The 23,396-nt window shown below is 35.5% G+C and overlaps 2 protein-coding genes across 2 annotated transcripts in view; one reads left to right on the top strand and one right to left on the bottom strand.

Moving 5' to 3' along the window:
• LOC136040382 (RING-box protein 2-like) overlaps positions 1 to 23,396 on the top strand; it is a 97,174-nt gene that overhangs the window by 34,242 nt on the left and 39,536 nt on the right. The window lies entirely within an intron of this gene.
• Positions 1 to 23,396, bottom strand: part of LOC136040381 (facilitated trehalose transporter Tret1-2 homolog) — a 44,921-nt gene that overhangs the window by 6,859 nt on the left and 14,666 nt on the right. The window contains exons 2-5 of the mRNA XM_065724638.1: positions 19,826 to 20,187; positions 9,710 to 10,104; positions 8,356 to 8,479; positions 1,370 to 1,543 (exon numbers count right to left, since the gene is read on the bottom strand). Of these exons, the coding sequence (XP_065580710.1) occupies positions 1,370 to 1,543; positions 8,356 to 8,479; positions 9,710 to 10,104; positions 19,826 to 20,186 (1,054 nt within the window). The 5' untranslated portion in view covers position 20,187. The remainder of the gene's footprint in view (positions 1 to 1,369; positions 1,544 to 8,355; positions 8,480 to 9,709; positions 10,105 to 19,825; positions 20,188 to 23,396) is intronic.

The raw sequence follows: 23,396 nt of genomic DNA, 5'->3' as shown, positions 1-23,396 counted from the left end.
GGTGAAGTTTGGTAAATTCTAATGAAATGTACCTAAGTAAGGTAAAAAATATAATAGTTGAGAACAAATTTAGGTTATATATTTGCACATTAGGGGTTGGGGTAGGGGTAAAGCATAGCCTATATTAAATACGTAATCTAAACAAACATATTCTAACCTAACCAAAATACCAACTAATTATTTAATGAAAATATAGCCGTCTATGATCAGACACTATATTCTATCACTATACATTGTAATATTTGCAAACTAACTGGGATGAAAACTGGGTAATGTCTCGAATGTTTCTCGTATAATACGAAGTACCAAAATTACTTGCAAAAGAGGTGAAGTGGATTAATTATATGCAAAGTGGATTAATTAAGTAAATTATATGCAACAAATGGTTCTAAACTTTGTTCTGACAGAAAAAATGGCAAAATTCTTAGCTGTCTTCCAAAAATCTTACTAAGGTGTTTAAAGCTCGTTTTCACATAATTTCTGAAGAAGATTTTTTCCAGATCAAGCTTGATTTTTAAAATTAACGCTTAAAATTTAAATTTTAGTACTAATGTAGTAATTTGGTTAATACCTTAGAATTCATAACTTGTTCTTTTGGTTGGAATAACTTTTTTTAGTATTTAACTTCAAAATTTAATGTAAAATTAACAACCTAAATCCAATTAATTAATATGCTAATGTAATTACAATAAATAAAATAAAAATTTTAATATCTTGCTCCTATTTTCGGAATGGAGCCTAAAAATTTAGCTTAAATTTAATATTAATACATGAAATAAAATCAATCAATTGAAACTAATTTGCTCAATAAAATGTAATACCTTGTGATTAACAATACATATAATCCTTTCCCGTCCTCTCTTCGAATAAAATTCAACCAGTATACACAAATCGACAGCTACGAATCAGTGGCGCTAATGCACAAAAATATAGAGAGGAGGAAGGGGGCAAAATGCATTTTCAAAATTTAGTTTTGTTGCTTTATCTGTTTTTTCAGTGAAAATACAAAAATAAATATAATTTTTGTAATTAAATAGCAAAAAAATGAAGTTTCTGAATTCTGAAATGGGCAATTGGCTCCCTGATTTCCCCTGTCTAATGACCGTCCCTCTTTGCCTAACTACAAAGGAGCTGTTGTGCAAAGTTCCTACCCAGCTCCTACTTTTATGCTTACAAGGGCATTCTCGGCTAAAAGTGGGTTGTCTCATTGTTTTCAAGTTGTCTTTCGAGTAGGGAGGATCTTTTGGATTACTCTTAGGTGGACATGAGCTTCCTCCTTTCTTCTCCCCTTGGCGCAGATAGTTGAGTGCTCTTTCCTCTCTCCTAAATTGTATCCTTGTTTAAAATTAAAGATTGTTTGGTTGCTTACCTGTGTTCCCAATTGTTGTTGGCAAAATTCCAAGAGTTCCTCTGACTTCCGGCTGAATGGTTTCTCCAAGATATATAGGGAGGGTGAGGGTTGTAACACCAACACAAAATCCTTGTATACTACGTCCAGCATATATCATCCCGAGATTTGTGGCAAAGGCAATAAGAAGCCAAGCTAAACAGAGAAATAGTTGTTGTTATGTTGTTAGGTTGTTAGAACCTTTTTACTGTTATTAAGGCGTCATTTGTAGTTGTTTAGACATCATCTAAAGGAGTTACTTCTTTAAAAGAGTCTGACATTTGGAGTTACTCGTACTCCAGAGTAATTTTTTAACAAAAAACACCTGTTTTACTCAAGAAGAAACATGTTCAGTATTGGCACGCTTTTTTCAGAATTCTAGTTTTCAAATCTGTACTTCCCTACTCATACAACTCGGCTTTTTTGTACAATTATTTTTTAGTCCTAATTAAAATATTGGGTTTATTGAGGCCACCGTATATAAATTTAGGCAGTACAACTGCTCCTTATCTTGACCATTGGACAAAGCTGGACCGAGAAGCAAGTGCTCCGGAGGACGCATAAACACGCATAAACATAAGCGACATTTGGTTTTTTTATGGGTAGGCCAGCGTGTGGAAGACAAAAATAATAAGTATGACTGTAATGATACAAATAGGTAACGATAACATCGGTTTAAGAATAGAAAGAAAAACCAAGAATGAGTTTTAAGGATAGTCAAGGTAAAAGTTGAGTTTTATTAGAACCATGTCATAACGTGATGACATCTGATTTGGAAATTTGACACTTAGCATTTGTTGGTGAGCAGAATACCCATGCGACTTCTCTAGCGATTCTTGAAAGTGATTAAAAGGCAAAAAGTAGATTCTTCGTTTGTGCCACTGATAGTTCAAAGGCTTTGACGCCGCCCTTCACTCCCAAGCAATTTTGTCTCTCTTTAGAAGTGTAGTTAATCCTTTTGTTTATACCTGCGTATGACAGTTATATCAATCTGGATACGGATGTCCTCAATCCAGTATCATTCCGAAAGTCCTCAATCCGGATACGTTTGTAAGTTACTGTTAGTAATCGTACTCATGTGCACCATAGTGTTAAGCAAGGTACTGTTCTTAGTCTGGCAGTAGTTAATAACTCTATTATACTTGTCACACGACAGACTCCACCATACTTAATCGTCACTTTGCCAATAATATTCTTCTCTGGGCTGATAATTTTGAAGCACTCCAGAACGCTCTTGATTTTGTTTGCTCGGACTGAAAGAAATCGGTCTTCAGAAACATAGTTTCTTGTCTTTGGACCAGAGATTGCCTCCAATGATACAATCCATGTCAGTCCCGCTGCAATCTCATCTTCCAGTTCACTTATGTATTTAGGCGTTCCATTTGGAACTTCAATGAGATCCACTAGGCAGCTTATAATTGATTCTTTGAAAGAAAAACTAAGAAAATCTTACGATCTTCTCGCCAAGGTAAAGGACCAATTTGATAAAGGATCCCTTGGTCGGCTATATAATGTGTTTTTCGCACCACATATGTTGTTGACACCTTTTTGTAAATTCTTCTCTGCATCTGTGAAAAAACAAATCCGATCGTTGTTCTTTAGGCTCTGCAAGTAGTTTCTTAGTATCCCCATTTGGACTCATAATAGTTACATTTCCTGATGGCACGGTGTTTTTGAAATTTTTCAAAAAATGGATGACCTGTCACGTGGGTTTGCTGACTGCTGCAACGGAATTGTCAATTTTCCTCTTACTTGCCTTCTATCAAGTCCCTAGCGTCGCTAGTTGTGCAATCTTATAATTTTTGATCTATGTGCTAAAGTATGAAGAATACAATGGAAAGGGGGTTAATTCATTAATAGTTATAGAATGTGCAGAAGAAAGTGGGAAGAGCCGTATAGGTACCGGCCGGCCTATAGGCCTTAAACTGCTGAGGATAGGCAGCTCAGTTACCCGCACCTTCCACAACACGTCATTAGAATTAAGTAATTTTCTAGGGAAAAATCCGTTGTTACCTGTTTGGGGGATATTTTTATTTCTTTCTGAAGATTTTTTGTGGAGTCAAAGGGGCGAAAGAACTAATTCGGTAATCCATATACCCTTATACGAATTTTGGAACTGGAACAGGATGCTAAATGAGTGTTTAAAAGTTAAAGATATCCAGAATTGTGCTTAATTTTTGTCTGTGTCTTTTTCATTTTTTTTTTCATTTTCTTATACTCCTCTTCAGTGCATTTTGTTGTGTACAAAGGGTAAAATTTAATTATTCTTGTTATTATTGATATCTCAGTTCTATAGTTTCGTCAATTTTTTCTCAAAGGTAAATTAAATGGTTGGCATGAATGCATACTCGTAGGTGAATTAAATTTTGCCACTTCCTTTTTTCACATATGTTTATTGATATTGCTTTGATTTTTGTTCTCTGCAGTACTTAGGAGATAACGAAATACTAGTTCTTGACAATTTTGTCTCTTTGTTCAAAGAGGAAATAATCAAATATTTGAAGTACTAAAACTAAAATAATTACTTGCTGGTTTATTTTCCTTTATAGGGATTTCTGTAAATTTCACGATTCTTAAATTTCACTTCTTAATATGCACGTGTATGCGAAAAGTATCCTATAAATTTTTCAAGGGGGAAGTCTTCGCAGTCAGCTTTTTATGGCTCAAAAAGGGAGTATAAAACAGTAAAAATTCAAGGGACCAATTTTTCTTACCAAGAAAAAAAGTTTTGACACTCCATGGCGCAGTATTAATATCTAAAACCGTAGATTATTGCGAAACCTAATAGATAATCTGTGCTAAAACTATTAAACTGCCTCTTTGTGGTCTAACATTCTGTGGCAAATTTCAAATATTCCCGCCACTTCTTGGATCCCTCCCCCACTATTTATGAAATTCCGGTTATTTCCCTGTTGCAGCGTTGATTACAAGCTAGCTCTAGAAATTTTCGTATTTTCTAAAATTTAGTCCATCCCCTCCCCTTTTTTAGAAATCCTGTATAGGTCACTCAGTTGAGTCATATCTGTGATAAGGAACAGTAGCGAACCACTTCGCTGGCTCACCCAATTTTTTTTTTCTGCTTTCATAACCACGAATAATACAAATTCTCACCATCATTCACTGACTATAGATGGGCGAGGAAATGGGTGGAGCTCTTATACGTGCCAAGACTGTAGTAGCCAAATATTATTGAGTTGTGATTATACCGTCTAAAATTATTTACAATGCTCATCAAGGGAGAATTTATCTGGCCTTACATACTGGTGACATTTAACATTTTAAATATGTGGGGGACAGATGACGTGACCCATCTATCTCCCACTATTTATTAAATTCCGGCTAGTTCTCTGTTGCAGTGTTCATTAGGAATTAGCTCTAGAAATTTCTTAATTTTCTAAAAATTTCCATCCAAACCCCCCTTTTAGAAATCCCAGATAGGTCAGCCAGTTAAGTCATACCTATGAGACGGGACAGTAGCGAAGCACTTCGCCGGCTCACCACATTTCTTTGTCCTTTCGTAATTATGAATAGTACAAGTTCTCACCATTATTCAGTGACTGGGAAATAAACATTGGGTCGCTAATAGAAGGTTGAATGGGAGGAGCTTTTTACACGCGCCGAGGATAGTAGACACATATTTACTGAGTATGACTCTACTGCCTAAATTTATCTGTAGTGAATGAGGCAAACTAATTTTGGTTTTCTGTATATTCTTCCAGAATATATCATTCCAAGATTTGTGGCAAAGGCAATACGAAGTAAATGTAAATGTAGAAATAGCAGTTTTCAAGTTGTTATTCAATCATCTATAGATCCATCCCTGCCCTCTGGTGCCACCTAAGGTTTCATTTTTTAAGGTTTAGACTTAGATCTTTTTTACTTTCTAGCTTGTATAATGGTGTAAACTCATCAAGCTTATTCTTTTTACAGTTTTAATCCAGGATAAATTACAATATTCATGGGAATAGCAACATGAACCAATTTAAATAGAGCGATAGCCCTTGTCAAGTTGCCATTTAAAGGAGCTGTTTTTAGATCCAAATCCTTGCCGTTTGGTGCCTCCTGAAGTTAAATTTTTAAAGCCTTTAAATTATTAAAATTAAAATATTTAATTGTAAAAAATGTATAAATACAAAGTGCCATAAAAACAGTTCCTAATATGGAGAATAACCGTGGCTAACATGTATTGCATATATCCCAGCAATACTTTACCCCTAACTCCGTCCCCTAATGTGCCAATATATAGTCCAAATTTTATATTTCCATTGCATTCTGCCACCTATCATTTGCTTTTCTGGTTCTTGTTTTATCACAGTTGATTAAATTTCTGATATAGAAATAGCAGTTTTCAAGTTGTTATTCAATCTTCTATAAATCCATCCCTGTCGTCTGGTGCCACCTAAGGTTTCATTATAGATGCCACCTAAGGTTTCAGTTTTTAAGGCTTAGACTAAGGTCGTTTTTACTTTCTAACTTGTATAATGATGTAAACTCGCCAAGCTTATCTTTTTTATGGTTTTTATCCAGGATAAATTACAATATTCATGACAAAGGCAATCATGAACCAAGTTAAATAGAGCTATAGCGCTTGTCAAGTTGCCATTTAAAGAAGTTGCTTTGAGATCCAAATCCTTGCCGTCTGGTGCCTCCTGAAGTTAAATTTTTAAAGCTTTTAAATTCTTAAAATTATAATTTTTAATTTCTAACTTATATATTCTGCTTTCTTTTATAGTGAAAACTGAAGGGCAGTGTAGGTTACTCATACTCCGAAGTGATACGTATTTCCTTATATTATTCTTACTCATATTTTAATCCTGCATTGAAATGGATCAGAAACATCCCAAGATGGGAATCGAAATTCGGGTCCCATTTTTCCTTGGCGGTAGTTGGAAAGCTATAGAAAAAGGCCGAAATAAAACCTATTAAATATGAGTTAAAAGAAAGAAAAGAGTAATCAAATTGACTTAATTGACTTAATCGAAATTAAACCAAAAATCATTGTTGCTGAAAAACCTGACGAAGGAAATTAATAACTTTTAAATCTACTTGCCTGTAATTATAACCATTAAAATTGATTATTGTATTTTTTATGCTAGTTTATGATGTTACAATGTTGACTTGAAAGTGAATCTTGAAGATTGCTCTCAAAATATTGAATAAAGATATATAATAATATATATAATATATATCAAAATAAATAATATTGTATAAAGAGTTTATATACTCTTTTTGTCTCATGATTAAAACTTGCAATTCTTGCTTATAGAGTTTTATAAACTGAATTCAGACTTAAAATCAGGCGAGTTATTTACCAAATTTTGTAATTCAACTTTAAAATATAGAATTATTGATTTTTGCATGATTTATATATCAGACAAGGAAAAAGCTTTAAAAAAGTCAATGCATGCAACTGTGCATGCTAGAAATACTTTTTATTATACCCTTGTTTTGTATTAATAAATCAAGGATTTGAAGAAAAAAATATAGCTAGTTTCAAATCGTCCTTTTGGTTGTAACGTAACCACGTCACTTGTAATTTGTATAATGCGAAGGACATCAAAATAAAAGTAATATGTGCCAATATATCTATCTTAAATCTATTCATATCTGAAAATGGATATTCTATAAGATTATCCTTCTGGTTGTTTCAAAATTATCAAGTCTTATATTATACCCTCGTCAGTGTTGCCACCTTGAACCGTGAAAATAAATGAGCAAAACTAGCGAGTTAAATTTGACAATCTTTTCGTCTCTAAAAATTCAAACATAAACAGTCTGTTAATTCTTAGACAGCTACGTTATCAAAGGAAAGTTACACCCTCTTAAACTGTTTGGGGTCGTGTTTTTAGCTCATTTTTTGCTGATTTTTCACCCAGGTCCCTTTTTAAATTTAGTGCCCGCTACTGCAAAAAACTGCAGACTCCATACGAACACCTTTTTAGTTGTTTTAGTAGTAGTAGCAGTTGTTTTAGTGGTAGTAGTAGTAGTAGCAAGAAAAGTAGAAGTGGAAGAAGTAATTGTAGCAGTAGTAGCAGTATTAGTAAAGTAGTAGTATTAGTCAAAGTAGAAGTGGAAGAAGTAATAGTAGCAGTATTAGTAAGGTAGTAGTAGTAGTAGTATTAGTCAAAGTAGAAGTGGAAGAAGTAATAGTAGTAATAGTAGCAGTATTAGTAAAGTAGTAGTAGTAGTAGTAGTAGTAGTAGCAGTAGCAGTAGCAGTAGCAGTAGCAGTAGTAGTAGTAGTAGTAGTAATATTAGTCAAAGTAGAAGTGGAAGAAGTAATAGTAGCAGTAGTAGTAGTATTAGTAAAGTAATAGTAGTAGTAGTATTAGTCAAATTAGAAGTGGAAGAAGTAATAGTAGCAGTAGTAGCAGTATTAGTAAAGTAGTAGTAGTAGTAGTGTTAGTCAAAGTAGAAGTGGGAGAAGTAATATTGGTAATAGTAGCAGTATTAGTAAAGTAGTAGTAGTAGTAGTAGTAGTAGTAGTAGTAGTAGTAGTAGTAGTAGTAGTAGTAGTAGTAGTAGTAGTAGTAGTAGTAGTAGTAGTAGTAGTAGTAGTAGTAGTAGTAGTAGTAGTAGTAGTAGTAGTAGTAGTAGTAGTAGTAGTAGTAGTAGTCAAAGTAGAAGTGGAAGAAGTAATAGTTGTAGTAGTTTTAGAAGTAGTAGCAGTAGCAGTAGTTTTAGCATGTAGCAGTAGTAGTAGTAGTAATAGTAAGAAAAGTAGAAGTGGAAGAAGCAATAGTATTACTAATAGTAGCAATAGTAGCAGTAGTTTTAGTAGCAGTAGTAGTAGTAGTCACAGTAGTTTTATTATTATTATTAGTAGTAGTAGTTTTCCTTTATTTTAACTTTAATATGGTTGTGTAAGTTCAAACAATCAGATTTATTTTCATGGCCTTCTATACTTTAGTGAAAACGTTAGTAAAACATTCAAAAGGATAAAATGTAAAAAATTGTTTAGGTACTTACACAAAATGTACGGTAGTCCTACTGCCATTAGTATACTTTTTCTACCAAATTTGTCCAGTAGAGTTCCTCCAAGCATACCACCAATTAAGGCATTCAAGGGCATAAGGCTTCCAATCCAAGAAGCCTGAAATAAGGTGAAGATTCATTATCACTTTATATAGCATTCGTCTGTGCTCCCTTAGGGGAATAACTGAGCGGTTCATACCATACCCTCTCCTTGAAGTCTTGTGATTTCGTGCTGTCATTTAATATTTTTAATTTTCCATATAACTTGCTTTTTTTGCTTGCTTTATAACTTGCACTATCCGATATATATATATATATATATATATATATATATATATATATATATATATATATATATATATATATATATATATATATATATATATATATATATATATATATATCATGAAAAGAGAAATCACCAATGCAACAGCACAAACACAAAAAAAAAAACAGAGACAGAAGGAGAAAAGGAAGACTGTTTTCCTAAATTAGTGATTAATATAGACCAGCACTTGAATGAGGCCTTAACCCTACTCATCCATACAATCACATAGGTCAAACAGCATAGCCATACACAATCAACCATAAGGAATAATCCATGGACAGGTAGTCATGTCGTCAATAAGTATAAGTCGTCATTTACCAAACAATAGAAAAAATAATATATTCAGTTCGAAATAAACCCCCCTCTGCCTCCAATAACTCTTCAAATGGATCGGCTTTGAAAATTTAGTAACAGTGTCCTAAAAATGCACCCACTCCCCTCGGGAACGGTTCATTTCCATTTAACAGGTTGAGATGTATGGCTTTTATGCCCAATATGTTCTGTTTCTGTCCCAATTACGGTTCGTTATAAGAAATATAGAATCCCAGTTCAATTTTGATTTTTTTTTTTTCATTTTGCCACTGAAATGCGCATTTGAAATTCTCAAAATATCGCTTGTTCAAGGATTGTCAAAATATGTACAACGAACAAAAAGAAGTATGGCACGATTTGTCAACATATCTAGCATATGTGAACATATGAAAAAAAAGTCAAGGTAAACCACACCCAGCAAAATAAAAAGGAAGAAAAATTTTAATGTAAGACGAATAAAGAAATATAGATAAAGCTCCACAGCACAATAAAAAAAAGACAAAATTAGATTATCTTTTTATATTTTTCTGTTTTCAATTATCTTAACATTTTTAAAATTCTTGTTCGTGTACTGAAAACGACTGAGAGAAGTCTCAGCCGAAATATTAGAATGACTTTTTTTTCTTTTTTTATTATCTATCTCGTTTTTGTTCGTCGTCGTTCTTTTTTTTTACTTTCGGGGGGGGGGATCAAAAATAATTATTGTACCTGTTGGTCGTCTATTGGAATTGTTGAGTTTTCATGTGTCATTGACGCCAGAGCTGGGGAAGTATAACCAGAGGAATATCCTTCAATCATTGCCGCTATGGCCAGTGCAAGAGCTGCAAGAACTTGGGGTAGCAGCTCCCCTTCCCGTTTTGGTTTCTGAGCTTCCGCTTGGCATCCTTCGGTATGTTTGTGGCTTTTATCTTTTTCTTCTCTGAATTCATTAATATCTCCATGATGGTTGTCATAACAGGTTGAGTCACATGTAGCTGTTGCCTGTAAAAAGGTTGTTGGGTTGGGTAGCCAAGAGTTACATATGGGTAGAGGTTCAATGCTATGAATTGCTTCGCAGTAAGGAATGAACAATGAATTATTTTCATTTTCGCCACTGGATTTCACTGAAAAATAAAGAAATAAGTAGCTTGTCCAATATGTGACCGATCGTTTTATTTCAAAATATCTTCTTTAGATATTTAAATCTTTACAATCTTCTCATTAGTTTCGCATATATATCCTGTAATTTAATCCTAATACAGATGTTTTTTGGGGTATGTGGATTTTAAGTCTTCAGATTCCTCGACGAGGATATATCCAATTTCCAATCTCCAATCCCCATATATATATATATATATATATATATATATATATATATATATATATATATATATATATATATATATATTGGATAATTTTATTGATATGTATTTATTTCATACGCTTCACTTATCATAGGAATATAAGGAACCTATGATAGGCGCGTCGCTATGCCTGGGTTGTGAATTTAAAGCGCTGAAACCCATAAAGACTAGTTTGTAGTCCTCTGAGGAGCCCGGAGGGATGGTTATCACTAGAGAATAACTCATTAGGTTTGAGATGTTATTACTTTTAAGTTTACGATATCTGTTTTACTAATGACGATGTTGCATGTCTATGTGCTCTTCTTATTGGTTGATAGTAGTGACAGCATAATGACTTTGAGCAGGCCCATAGCCACTACTTCTTTCTTCCTTTAATGACTTAAGTCGAACGACGATTCTCTCCAGGCAAGACGCAGGTACATGTTACATCAAAGGGAATGTTTTCTAAGAGATGCAGGTTTCTCTTACGCAATAGGGAATGTTTTCTAAATGAAGCATGTGTTAATTACTTAAAAAACTCATGATAGCCAGAAAAAAAACTTACGAGAACCCGCCAAATCAGGATTCTTTGGTTGTTACGTAATAGGGAATATTTCTAAACAATGCAGCTATCTGTTACGTAATAGGGAATTTTTCTTCGAGACGCAGGTGCATGTTACGTAATAGGGAATGTTTTCTTAGAGACGCAGGTTCTTGTTATGTAATATGACTTGTTAGAGCCCATTAATCAAGCGAGGGAGTTTTATTAAGAGATTTTCCCAGACACTTCAAGACGTTTCAAAACATTTTAAAGATATTTTTCCTTAAAGACGTTTTTCTTCATGATTTGTTTAGTTCTCACGTAATAGGGAATGTTTACCAGTAATAAGGATGACGCAGTCTAACGTGACTTGTTTCCTCAGGGCCCGAGGGGTATCCTCGCTTGTAAATGAGGAGGACACACTTGGGATGTTACATAATACTTTGAGATTTTCCATTTTCTTTCAAGGCCTTTTTTTTGAGATTTCATTTTCTTTCCACACATTTTTTCTCGGTGAACCTTTATATTCCAAAGATTTAATGAAATTGGTTACATTTAGTATGCAGCTCCATTTTAAGTAATACTTTAGAGAGTATTATCAGATAATCTTGGGGCTTGTTCATGACATGTTTTTTAGTAATAGTCTTTTATTCTATTGGAACTTGAATGTACTATCAGAGATTAAATTAAAGCGAGAGTATCATTATGTATAGAATATGGCACACCTTCATACATAATGAAAAGTTTCTCCTTTCCTCTTCACTACTTAGAACTTTACACTTATAGTAGGGGCATTCTTGGATGAGCATACCTATGTACATAGGCTTCAAAGTGCTTAAATTGTGTAAACGATTACCTATCGAAGAAATCTAAAAAATGAAAGTTTTTGCACACACAAATTTTATTAATAAAAACAAATTTATAGGCATCATTGAAACACAGAAAAAGTAGTTGAAACTCAACAACGGATAAACAAATGGTAAAAAACCTTATAAAGGATAAAATATCAAAAGGAACAGCGTATTAAAGAAGGTGGGAACCCTCGCAACCATTTCCGACGGGGGGACCTAGCGTTCAATCCCACCGGGGGGACCAACATTCATTTCCACCGGGGCCCTAGCGAGTAATTCAAGCGGGGCCCCTAACATCCAATTCCACTGGGGTCTAGAAACCAATTCTCATGGTACCCTAGTAAACAATTCCAATGGGGTTGCTTACAACTTTTTCTAACGGGCCCTAGGAACCAACCCCATTGGGAGCCCCTAGCGACCTTTTTTATCGTTGGGGGGGGGGGCTAGCAAGCAATTTCAGGGGAGGGTATCTATTAGAGACAAATTTAGGCTCTATTAAGAGATATTTCTGAGAGGTCTTAATGAAAATGCATCGTTACTTTGACTGGGTGTTAAGATTTCAGCCTTCCCCTCCCGCCGCCGAAAAATTCTTTTAACACTGCCCACCTTAACTTTAATTTGTAGAACATGTTAGTCCAAGCAATTCACGCCACCATGGCAATATTAGGCTGGCCCGTGGCATCCCTGTGATGCATATTATCATTCCAAAGGCATTTTTACCAGAAATTACTGACATCACTCCTAATTCTACTATAATTCTACCGTAATTCTACCCAAAGGTCCTGATACTAATTCCTTAAATGAATACTTAAGCTAATTATCTCTAGAAATTATTGACGTTACTCGCAATTCTACCAAAATTCTAGCGAAATTCTACTGTAATTCTACCCAAAGTCACTGATAGTAGTCTCTTAAATGAAGACATAAACAAATTATCACCAAAAATTATTGACATTACTTATAATTCTACCAAATTTATACCGTAACACTATTCAAAGCCACTGATACTAGTCTCTTAAATGAAGACATAAACAAATTATCACCAGAAATTATTGGCATTACTTGGAATTCTACCAACATTCTACCGTGACTCTAACCAAAGTCAATGATACTAGTCTCTTGAATGAAGACAAAAACAAATTCACACCAGAAATTATTGACAAAATTCATAATTCTACCTAAATTATATCTTATTTCTAACCAAAGCCAATGATACTAGTACCTTAAAAAAAGTCATAAACAAATTATCACCAGAAATTAACATCACTCGTAATTCTTCCCAAATTCTACCGTAATCCTAGCCAAAGCCAACACAAACACACAGATTTACACACACAAAAGAACAAAGACCGCCACAAAAACCTGCAAAAAGGCGCTCAATCACACAGGCACGGTGGGAGAGACAAAACAACATAAAAACTCAAATTCAGACCCACAAAACACAACGATAGACACATGCAAACGAACGCTCAGTCATACCGCACGGTGGGCGAGAGGCAAAAACACACACGAAAATACAGTCAGCCACGCAAAAACAGACACAGAAACATGCAAACAGACACTCGGTCACACAAGCCTGGTGAGAGAGTGAGACAAAAAATACACATACAAACACAAAGTCGGACACACGACAACAGACACAGAGACATGCAAACAGACGCTCAGTTACACAAGAATGGTGGCAAAGAGACAAACATCACACGCACAAACCACAAAATTAGACGCACAAAAACACAAACACACAGAGGCAGACACATGTAAAAACACAAAGACAGACAAAGAGACATGTAAACAGATGCTCAGTTCTCCCGGGCACGGTGGAGAGAGACAAAAAACCCACACAAAAAAACGCAGTCAGGCCCACAAACACACAGTGTCAGACACACAAAAACACAAAGAAAGACAGACACAGAAACATGCAAACAGACTCTAAGTCACATAGGTGAGGTGAAAGAGAGAGAGAGAGAGAGAGAGAGAGAGAGAGAGAGAGAGAAACACACACAAAAACACAAAGACAGACACAGAGACATTCAAAAAGACGCTCAGTCTGCTCTGTTCCACCGTGCATGTGTGACTGAGTGTATGTTTGCATGTCTCTGTTTCTGTCTTTGTGTTTTTTTTCGTGTGGCTTACTCTGTGTATTTTTTTGCTTGTGTGTCTGACTTTGTGTTTTGTGCGTGTATTTTTGTCTCTTTACTACCGCGCTTGAGTGACTGAGCGTCTGTTTGCATGTCTCTGTGTCTGTCCTTTTTTTGCGTGTCTGACTGTGTGTTTATCTCTCCGACTTTGTGTTTTTGAGTGTTTTTTGTCTCTCTTCTATCGTGCCTGTGTGACTGAGCATATTTCTGTGTCTGTCTTTGTGTTTTTGTGTGAGCTTTTTTTCTCTCCTACCGTGCTTGTGTTGACCGAGCTTCTGATTGCATGTCTCTGTGTCTGTTATGTGTTTTTGTGTGTCTTACTTTGTGTTTTTCTGTGTCTGACTGTGTGTTTGTGTGTGGTTTTGTCTCTCTCCCCCCGTGCCAGTGTGAGTCAGCGTCTGTTTGCGTGTCTCTGTGTCTGTCGTAGTGTTTTCGTGTGTCTGACTCTGTGTAATTGTGTCTGACTTGGTGTTTTGTTTCTATCCTAGCGTGTCTGTGTGACTTAGCGTCTGTTTACATGTCTATGTGTCTGTCTTTGTGTATTTTGTGTCTGACTTTGTCTTTTTGTGTTTTTGTGCGTGTTTTTTGTCTATTTCCCACCATGTCTGTGTGACTGAGCGTTTGTTTGCATGTCTGTGTCTGTCTTTGTGTTATTGAGTGTTTTTTCTGTCTTTCTCCTACCGTGCCTGTATGATCGAGCATCTGTTTTCATGTCTCTGTATCTGTCTTTGCTTTTTTGGTGTGTATGACTCTGTGTTTGTGCTGGCTTTGGGTAGAATTGTAGTAAAATTTTGGTAGAATTTGGGCAGAATTACGAGTAATATTAATAATTTCTGGTGTTAATTTGCTTATGTCTTCATTTATAACAGTAGTATCATTGACTTTGGTTCGAATTAGGGTAGAATTTTGGTAGAGTTACGAGTAATTTCATTAAATTCTGGTTTTAATTTATTCATGTTTTCATTTAAGAGACTAATATAATTGGCTTTGCGTAGAATTACGGTAGAATATTGGTAGAATTACGAGTAATGGCAGTAATTTCTGGGGATAATTTGTTTGTCTTCATTTAAGAGACTATTATCATTGGCTCTGGGTAGATTTACGGTAGAATTTTGTAGAATTAGGAGTAATTTCAACAGTTTTTAGTGATAATTTGTTTATGTCTTAATTTGAGAGACTAGTATCATTGGCTTTGGGTAGAATTACGGCAGAAAGTTGGTAAAATTATGTTAGAATTATGATTAATGTCAGCAATTTCTCGTAAAAATGCCTTTGGAATGATAATATGCATCACAGGGATTCCTCGGGCCAGCCAAATATTGCCATGGTGGCGTTAATTGCTTGGACTAACATGTTCTACAGTTTAAAATTAAGGTGAGTGGTGTTAACAGAATTTTTCGACGGGGGGGGGGGGCTAAAATCTAACACCTAGTCAAAGAAACGATGCATTTTCATTAAGACTTCTCTGAAATAGCTCCTAATATGGCTTAAATTTATCTCTAATGACAACCCCCTCTCCCCTGGAAGTCATTGCTAGGCCCCCCGATGGAAAAGGTTGCTAGGAGTCTCTGGCGTGGTTGGTTTCTAGGGCCCCATTGGAACTGGTCGCAAGGGCTCCCATTGGAATTGCTTGCTAGGTTCCCATTGGAATTGGTTTCTAGGACCCCGGTAGAATTGGATGTTAGGGGCCTCGCTGGAATCGCTCACTTGGGCTCCAGTTGAATTGGATGCTAGGGGCACTTTGGAATTGGGTGTTATCTCCCCGTTAGGATTGAATGCTAGGGCTCCGCCCCGTTGGAATCGCTCACTACCCCCCCCCCGGCGGGATTGAATGCAAGGGTACCCACCGTTAGGATTGGTTGATAGGGTTCCCACCTTTTTTTAATTTTTGTTTCTTTTTGTTTATATTTTATCCTTTATAAGTTGTTTTTACATTTTGCTTTTACCATTGTTGAGTTTAACTGCTTTTTCTGTGTTTTAAAAAGGCTTGTTAATTTGTTTTTATTAATAAGATTTGTATATACAAGAGACTTGATTCTTTATATTTCTTTTTGCAGGATAAAACTTCGATAGACAATCGTGTTTTCTATGTACATTCTAGGTGTAATCTATGTACATAGGTATGCTCGTTCAAGAATGCTCTTAATATAAGTGTAAAATTCAGTGTAGTGAAGAGGAAAAGAAAAACTTTTTATCATGTATGAAGGTGTGCCATATTTTACCCGTAATGATACTCTCGTTCCTATATCATCTCTGATAGCATATTCAAGTTCCAATAGGGTAAAAGACTATTACTAAAAAAATATGTTATGAACAAGCCCAAATTTTATCTGATAATACTCTTTTTAGCATTTCTTAAAATGCTGGTGTAAACCAAATGTCAGCAACTTCTAATAATCGATTTTCTCCTGCAAGTCAGTTATTGCAGTCTTATGCAGACAAGCAATAATTTAATCCTTCTACTTTGCGCAAATAAGGGATTCTCCTTGCGTGCTGTAGGTTATCATGTAGAATTTATTCCCGAATCAAAATGTTAGAAAGGCTTTCAAAGTCCAGCTGGTTAGCGCTCCATTCTATGGTAGTCCATCCCTTTCGAAACCTAATGTGGACATAAAATCTTTGGAACATAAAGGTTCCCTGAGAAAAACGTCTTGAAAGAAAATGAAATCTTAAAGTATTTCGTAACATCCCACGTGTCCTCCTCATTTACAAGTGGGGATTCCCCTCGGGCCCTGAGGAAACAAGTCACGTTAGAATGTGTCATCCTTGACACGGGTAAACATTCCCTATTGCATAAGAACTAAAAAAAAATCATGAAGAAAAATGTCTTGGAAAAAAAACTGTCTTAAAGAAGTCCTGAAATGTCTTGAAACGTCTTTAAAAAATGTCTTAAAAAATGCCCTGAAAGGTCTTGAAAAACATATTGAAGAAAAACGTCTAAAAAATGTCTTGAAACGTCTTGGAATGTCTTAAAATGTCTTGAAGAAAAATGTCTTAATAAAACTTCCCCGCTTGACTAACGGACTCTAACAAGTGTTATTGCGTAACAAGCACCTGTGTCTCGAAGAAAACATTCTCTATTACGTAACATGTACATGCGTCTCGAAGAAAACATTTTTTATTACGTAACAGACATCTGAACTGTTTAGAAAACATTCCCTATTACGTAACAACCAAAAGAAATCGTGATTTGGCGCGATTTCGTTTGACGACCAGGTTTTTTCCTGGTCGTCATAGGTTTTTTGAGTAATTAGCACCTGTATCTCTTAGAAAACATTCCCTATGATGTAAAATGCACCTGCGTGTTGCCTTGAGGGAATCGTCGTTCAAACTTAAATCATTAAAGGAATAAAGGAGTAGCGGTCATGGGACTGCTCAAAGTCACTGTGCTGTCACTACTGTTGATCTAATCTAATAATCTATATATATATATATATATATATATATATATATATATATATATATATATATATATATATATATATATATATATATATATATATATATATATATATATATATATAAGTTGTATGTTTGTTTGTACGCATGTGACGTCATTATAAGTATATAGGGCTTTATATATGACGTCATTATGAGTATATAAGGGGGCGATTCAAAGAGAAATTTCAGTATAAATCCTACAATGGCAGAAGAAACAGCCGAGGAAGCTGCTCAAAGAGTTAATTCAAAGAAAAGAAAAAAAAGAAAAAAAAATCTGCATACTTCCCAATAGCAATTTTCCAGAGTATTTAAGGAAGTCTGAGAGTATCCCACAGCTTAAGTACCGGTTAAAAGTGCATTTTTTGATGGTAAATGATCAAGATGGTGAAGAGAAGCGTATTGAATTGTGTGGGCTATCGATAATTTTTCTCTTTTTTTCTGTTTTTTTCTTTTCTTTTCTTTTTTGTATTTAATGGGTTAGTATTATTGATGATTAAAGTAACATGAATGTAGTCGCTATTACAGACCAGAATGGCCTTTTTGCGACTAATTGGTATGTTTGTAATAAAAAGGTTTTAAATTTCCACCTACCTACCTACCAAATACTTTAGGTAAACAATTGGCAAAATTTCATAACTTACAGGCCTCTAACCACGGACTTCGGGGGTTATTTTACCCTTAAAGACACAGTTATTTAATCTCTCAATTATAATTAACAAAGTGGCTATCTCAAAATTTTGATCACATAGCTTTGGCGAGAAATGGGCGTGGGGAAGGGGCAGTCCCTTCCAATCGCTTTGATCACTTAAGAGGGCGCTAGAACTTTTAATTTCCGTCTGGGTTCACCCTCTCCCTATCTTCTAGGACCATTATTTCAACACGATCCCTCCCTAAAAAAAACAGCAACAAAAAAACAAATTAACACGCATGCGGGATCTGTCTTCTGCCAAAATAACACAATTCCACGTTTTTGTATATAGAAGCTTGAAAATTCTAATGTAGGGTTCTCTGGTACGCTGAATCTCATCGCTGTGATTTTCATTAATATTCTTTAAATTTTAGGGAGTGTTCCCCCCCCTATTTTAAAAATCAGGCAAATTTTCTCAGGATCGTAACTTTTGTTGGGTAACACTAAATTTGATGAATTTTATATATTTTGAGTCAGCATAATAAGCTGATTCTTTTGGTGTATCTACTGATGATATTCCATTTTTAGAGTTTCGGTTCCTATTGAGCCAAGTTACAGTTTGTAACTGTAACAGTGTGGAAAATGGCTGAAACCACGACATTCTGCATCGAAATTACCGTGTTTCCATTTGTCCTTCTCTATAACTATCGGGGCACTGAAATATCATAGAGAGTTGCTCAGTGGCTCTTTTTAAAGGAGATAGTGATATACAGTAACTTTTGTACTAAAAAATTTTTTTAGAAATAACTTTAAATTAGAAGTTGAACTTAAATTTTTTTAAATAAATTTAAATTAGGTAGGTTAATAACCTAACGTAACCTGTCATCATCAAACCTTGCATAAAACTGAAAAAGCTGACTAAATCCAAGGCGAAAAAAGGAATTTGTACATTCACCGATGAATCTCAACATTCTCTGATTTGGGTCTTTCACAGTAACATATATAGCAAAGAAAACAATATACATATAGCACCAGCAAAATGAGCTTCAGTGCTTTTTCTTTTTGTTTCTGCAGTTTTGTTTCTTCTGTGTCGATTAAACGTTCTAATTATTAACCCCTCAACACTCTTAAATGTAAATACCAAGAAGGATGTTTTGCAGCGGTAACTGGAACCTATTAAATCCTAGTTGCTGCGATAGCTGCTAATTAAGAGAATTAAGATTTATGGTTATCCCCTGTTTTAGGTATATTTGCCCTATGGGTATATATATTTGCCCTATTTAGGTATATTTTTCATTAAAAAAAAAGAAAAATTCCTGGCTCCCCCTACATTTTCGCAAATCGGCGCCACTGTCTTCTACTATTTAAAACATTACTAACAACTTATCGCAGCACCAAGCCACCTGAGGCCAATACAGCTACGCACGCTACTCCTCCATCCTAATCTATTCAAAGCCATAAAGTAATCAAGTTACAAAGCAATAGTTTTAGTTATTTTATATTTTACACCCTAAGGTTGAGAAAAAAGAGTGAAATTTTGAATAGATGGACTGGATGGGGAGCGTATGCAGCTAATTTAACTTCAGGTGGCTTGATGATGTCAGGTAAACCCCCTCCCTAAAGGGCAGCTAAGGATCTCCTTTTGGGGAGTCCTCCAAAGCCGGACAAATGCAAAAAAAATCAACCTGGAACTGCGCTTGCTAGAATGTCCAGTATTCCATAAAAATTGTCAGACACCTCTCTTCCCTTCTTCTAATTGTCAGAGCTTAAATTATGTCAGAGCTATATTAGTCGGGGGTAATTTCTATATTAGTCGGGGGGTAATGTCTATATTAGTCGCGGGTTTTGTCTATATTAATTCTGGGTAATGTCTATATTAGTCGTTTCTCAGATAATTAATTACCTTCTGAATTTTCTATTTTTATAATTTCTTCTAAACACGTGGAAACCGATGAACTTCTTGACAATTGAGTTTGTATCCCACAATCCCGAGTCGCGGGTACAACTGACGGAAGTCCTGGGTTTTCATTCTTTGAGCTATCATCTGTCGGCGTATCAGCGTAACTTGAACTGCTTGTGAAATGAGAACTATCTGAAAGAGTTCTTTTGTGCCAAGAATGAGGAGAGTACCCGGGGTCTGAGGAGTCACATCCACTGTCTTCTGTCAACGGGTCTCCCCCCTTTTCTAAAACCGATGCATATTCTGTGTTTTCTTTGGCTGTTGGAGTGGGACTGTTTGGCACAGACCAGACGGAAGACGTCATCCTAAAACAATAAATTCTGATATTAGTCTTATTGCCCCTTTTTTCAAATGCTGCAACGCAAATTGCAACGCAGGGAACCTGCGTTCCATGGCTACCAGCATGTCGCTGAATATTAAGCAGTGTTTCATTGTTTCCACTACCTTTTTTTATAATCCATTAAACATTGGAAGTTTTCCTTAGAAAAAACGTAGATGGCTTTTTGAACTCAATAAAATTTCCTGAGAGCCACTAGGTGCCACAAAAGTCTCATGGTCCAAGTATATGACCGTAAAAACCTGGCACCTTTTTTTCGTAATCGTTAAGAGGTATAAGATTGGAATTCTCCAAGAATTGAAAAATTTCTCTCTTGATGGCCAGTAAGGCTCTCCAGAATTTCATTTTTCGTAAGGATTTTGTCGGAAAACCCTTAAAACAAAAAGTAGTAATGCCGAATATCACAGACAAAAAAAAAGTTGCAGATGAAATTTGATAAAAAATTGGGTCCGATGATGCGTTTGCGTCGAACTGAAAATTTAAATTTATAACAGAAATCTCTTGTGATTTAGGGTAAATATTACAAGGGAAGGGTAAATATGACATTATTAGTAAGATCCTCGCTTTCCTGTAAGTATTCCATTCTTCTCTCCGTTAACAGACATCAAATTCCATATACCTACGGGAAAATCCCTAAAAGTGGAAATACTGCGTTGTTTATTCGACCCTATCTCTGATTGTGCCTTGTGTACCTCCAGGTATGTTTTTGTTATACCGTATGACTGCCTTCCTGGTACTGGATGTGCATAATAGTGCTTTCCCCTTGCCACAGAACCTGTTAAGGCAGCATAACTTAAGACTGCGTCACTTTATGTAATCTTACCAAGCGAATTTTGTTGCCAAGTAGACTCAAACCCTACGTAAAATTTTATACTGTGCAAGTTCATATTACATTATCGAAAAGTCAACTTGTTAGCATCGAAATTGAATTTTTGGATGAGCAAATAATATAATTTAAAAAAATTAATAAATTTTTCCCACAAATCCTTTCACACTTGATCAATGCTTGGATATTCACAAGATTCCACATTTTTAATTCTTGTGGAGCATGTCTGTGATGATTTCAAATGTTAATTATGATGATTTTATATGGACTTTATGTTAACCTAGTGTGAAAAGACTTGTTTAAGTGTTAAAAGTTATAATTAACTTAAAGCAACTGAAATACTTGGCATTGAAAAATCCTGCGAACATACTAGCATGCACACTAACATTGTAGCATAATATACTAACATTGTATGAAACATATTAGCATTGAAATATATTCATTAGACATATATGTGCGAATGAATACTTTATTTCAGAACCGATAGAAATACCTGAACTTGTGTTCTCCTCTTATTAATTTAAAGATTAATAAGCAATACAGTCATTCAATAAGGTAAAGAATACGGCATTGGATTTTCTCAATCTCTACTGGTGATTTTCGTTTATGGCCCTTCAGCCAGGAAATGCAATGGGGGGCTGGGAGTCAGCCATTCTTTGCTTTGGCACACCCTTACTATTTACCTTCCCCATATTTTTCCGGGTAACCATTTAAGGCTGGTTCAACTCTGGCTGAGCTTACAGAGTCACGCCACAATAGCTACAGAGCCATAGTCAGTAGCGACATAAAATACTGTCTTAGTCTTATTGTCACACTCTTAAGTCACACTGTTATGTCACATTCTGAAGTCTTACATTCAGGAAAAATAATTTGTCGGCCACAAGTTCATTGCCTCTAATACAAAGAGGAATTGAGATTAAAAAAAAACATAAATAAATAAAGAGACAAAACATGTCATACCCCATTACCTGTACCACTACATTCTACCGCTAGACAAATAGGGTATAAAAGACATCCTATACCTGTCATGGGTAGACACCACAGGACTAAGAATAGAATTTTTCTTCGTGTGTTTACGGTGATTCGGGAGGGGGTGAGTGGGAATGTTAGGTGGGGAAAAATAACTTCGCCTTCGTTCCAAACCTTCTGCATAAAACATCCCAAGTGGTTTGTGTGAAAATACAAGAATTTGGTCTGAAAGTTGCTCAAAACGGATTATTGCGCAACCCTTTGCTCTTACTTAACTTATGAGGTAACATTAACCGCTGTGGATAGGGAGCTGTCAGGTTGTCATCTGTAGGGATGGACCTATTCATTCTAAAGGTGGTTGTAGTAGCAGTAGAGTTGTAGTAATGCAGCTGAATGTTCTGTGCAAGACTAAATTCTATATTTTTAGGTTGCATTCTTACCGTAAAGCTAACTTTCATTAAGTTTCAAAACTCCTGATTTGAAATTGTTGAAATTGTACAGTTTAATAAATTTCAAATAAACTTTAATTAATTCAACAAAATTTTGATGGTTAACATTTAGTCATGTATGATTTCCCTAAAGAACCCTATATGATCAAGAGTCAAGATAAACGGAATGTCTCTTTATATACAAAGTGTGGAGAGGGGGGTGTTGGGGGTTTTTGACCCTGTGGCTCTGCATGGAGCCGACCGATTCTACATACTAAAAATTCTTGGTGGTTATGATTTTTCCCGGAAAATTCCGCCCGCGGAAAATACCCCCCCCCCCTTTCTGAAAATTCCCACGCGGAAAATTTCTTATATTCCTCCTGGATAATTTTGGATATCATTCTGAGGACTGCAGAGAGATCCAACATATAAATGTCAAAGTTACTATCTTAAGTCGCAATGGATATTCAGAACGTTATACTCGTCGTCAAAAAGCTTTTGGTAGATGGCGAAACTTTTGAGTCGGCGATTCATCTTGGCATTATTCATCTTTATTTGGGGATGGTGCTGTGAGTGGTATGAAGTAGCTGACCTTCGTCATCTCAGTTTAGCTTGTTTTGTGCTAGTTTTTCCCGAGTTTCCTGCAGTGATAGTGCAAGTAAACAAAGACTAAGTGTTCCTAACTTTTCTTAGTGATTTTTTCATGCAAATTCAATACGAGAAGATCACCCTATTTGAACTTTATTCACCTCGCTTGGTGGTGGCGCCGTCTACATGTTGTAGCTTGCTGCAATTTGGGCTTCTAAAAGCACCGCTAGATGGCTCTAACATAGCCACAACCTCTATCAAACGCTCTCATCGTGGCAAACGTGGAGGTGGACTCAAAAAGGGGATGAAAAGCCAGTGTTAATTTCATTTAGGACCGAGACTAAAGCCATGTCGCGTAGACCAAGT

This window comes from Artemia franciscana, chromosome 20 (genome assembly GCF_032884065.1).
Source record: "Artemia franciscana chromosome 20, ASM3288406v1, whole genome shotgun sequence".
In the NCBI taxonomy this organism is placed as follows: domain Eukaryota; kingdom Metazoa; phylum Arthropoda; class Branchiopoda; order Anostraca; family Artemiidae; genus Artemia; species Artemia franciscana.
Note: the sequence above shows the minus strand (reverse complement) of the source record. Positions and strands in the feature narration are given on the sequence as shown.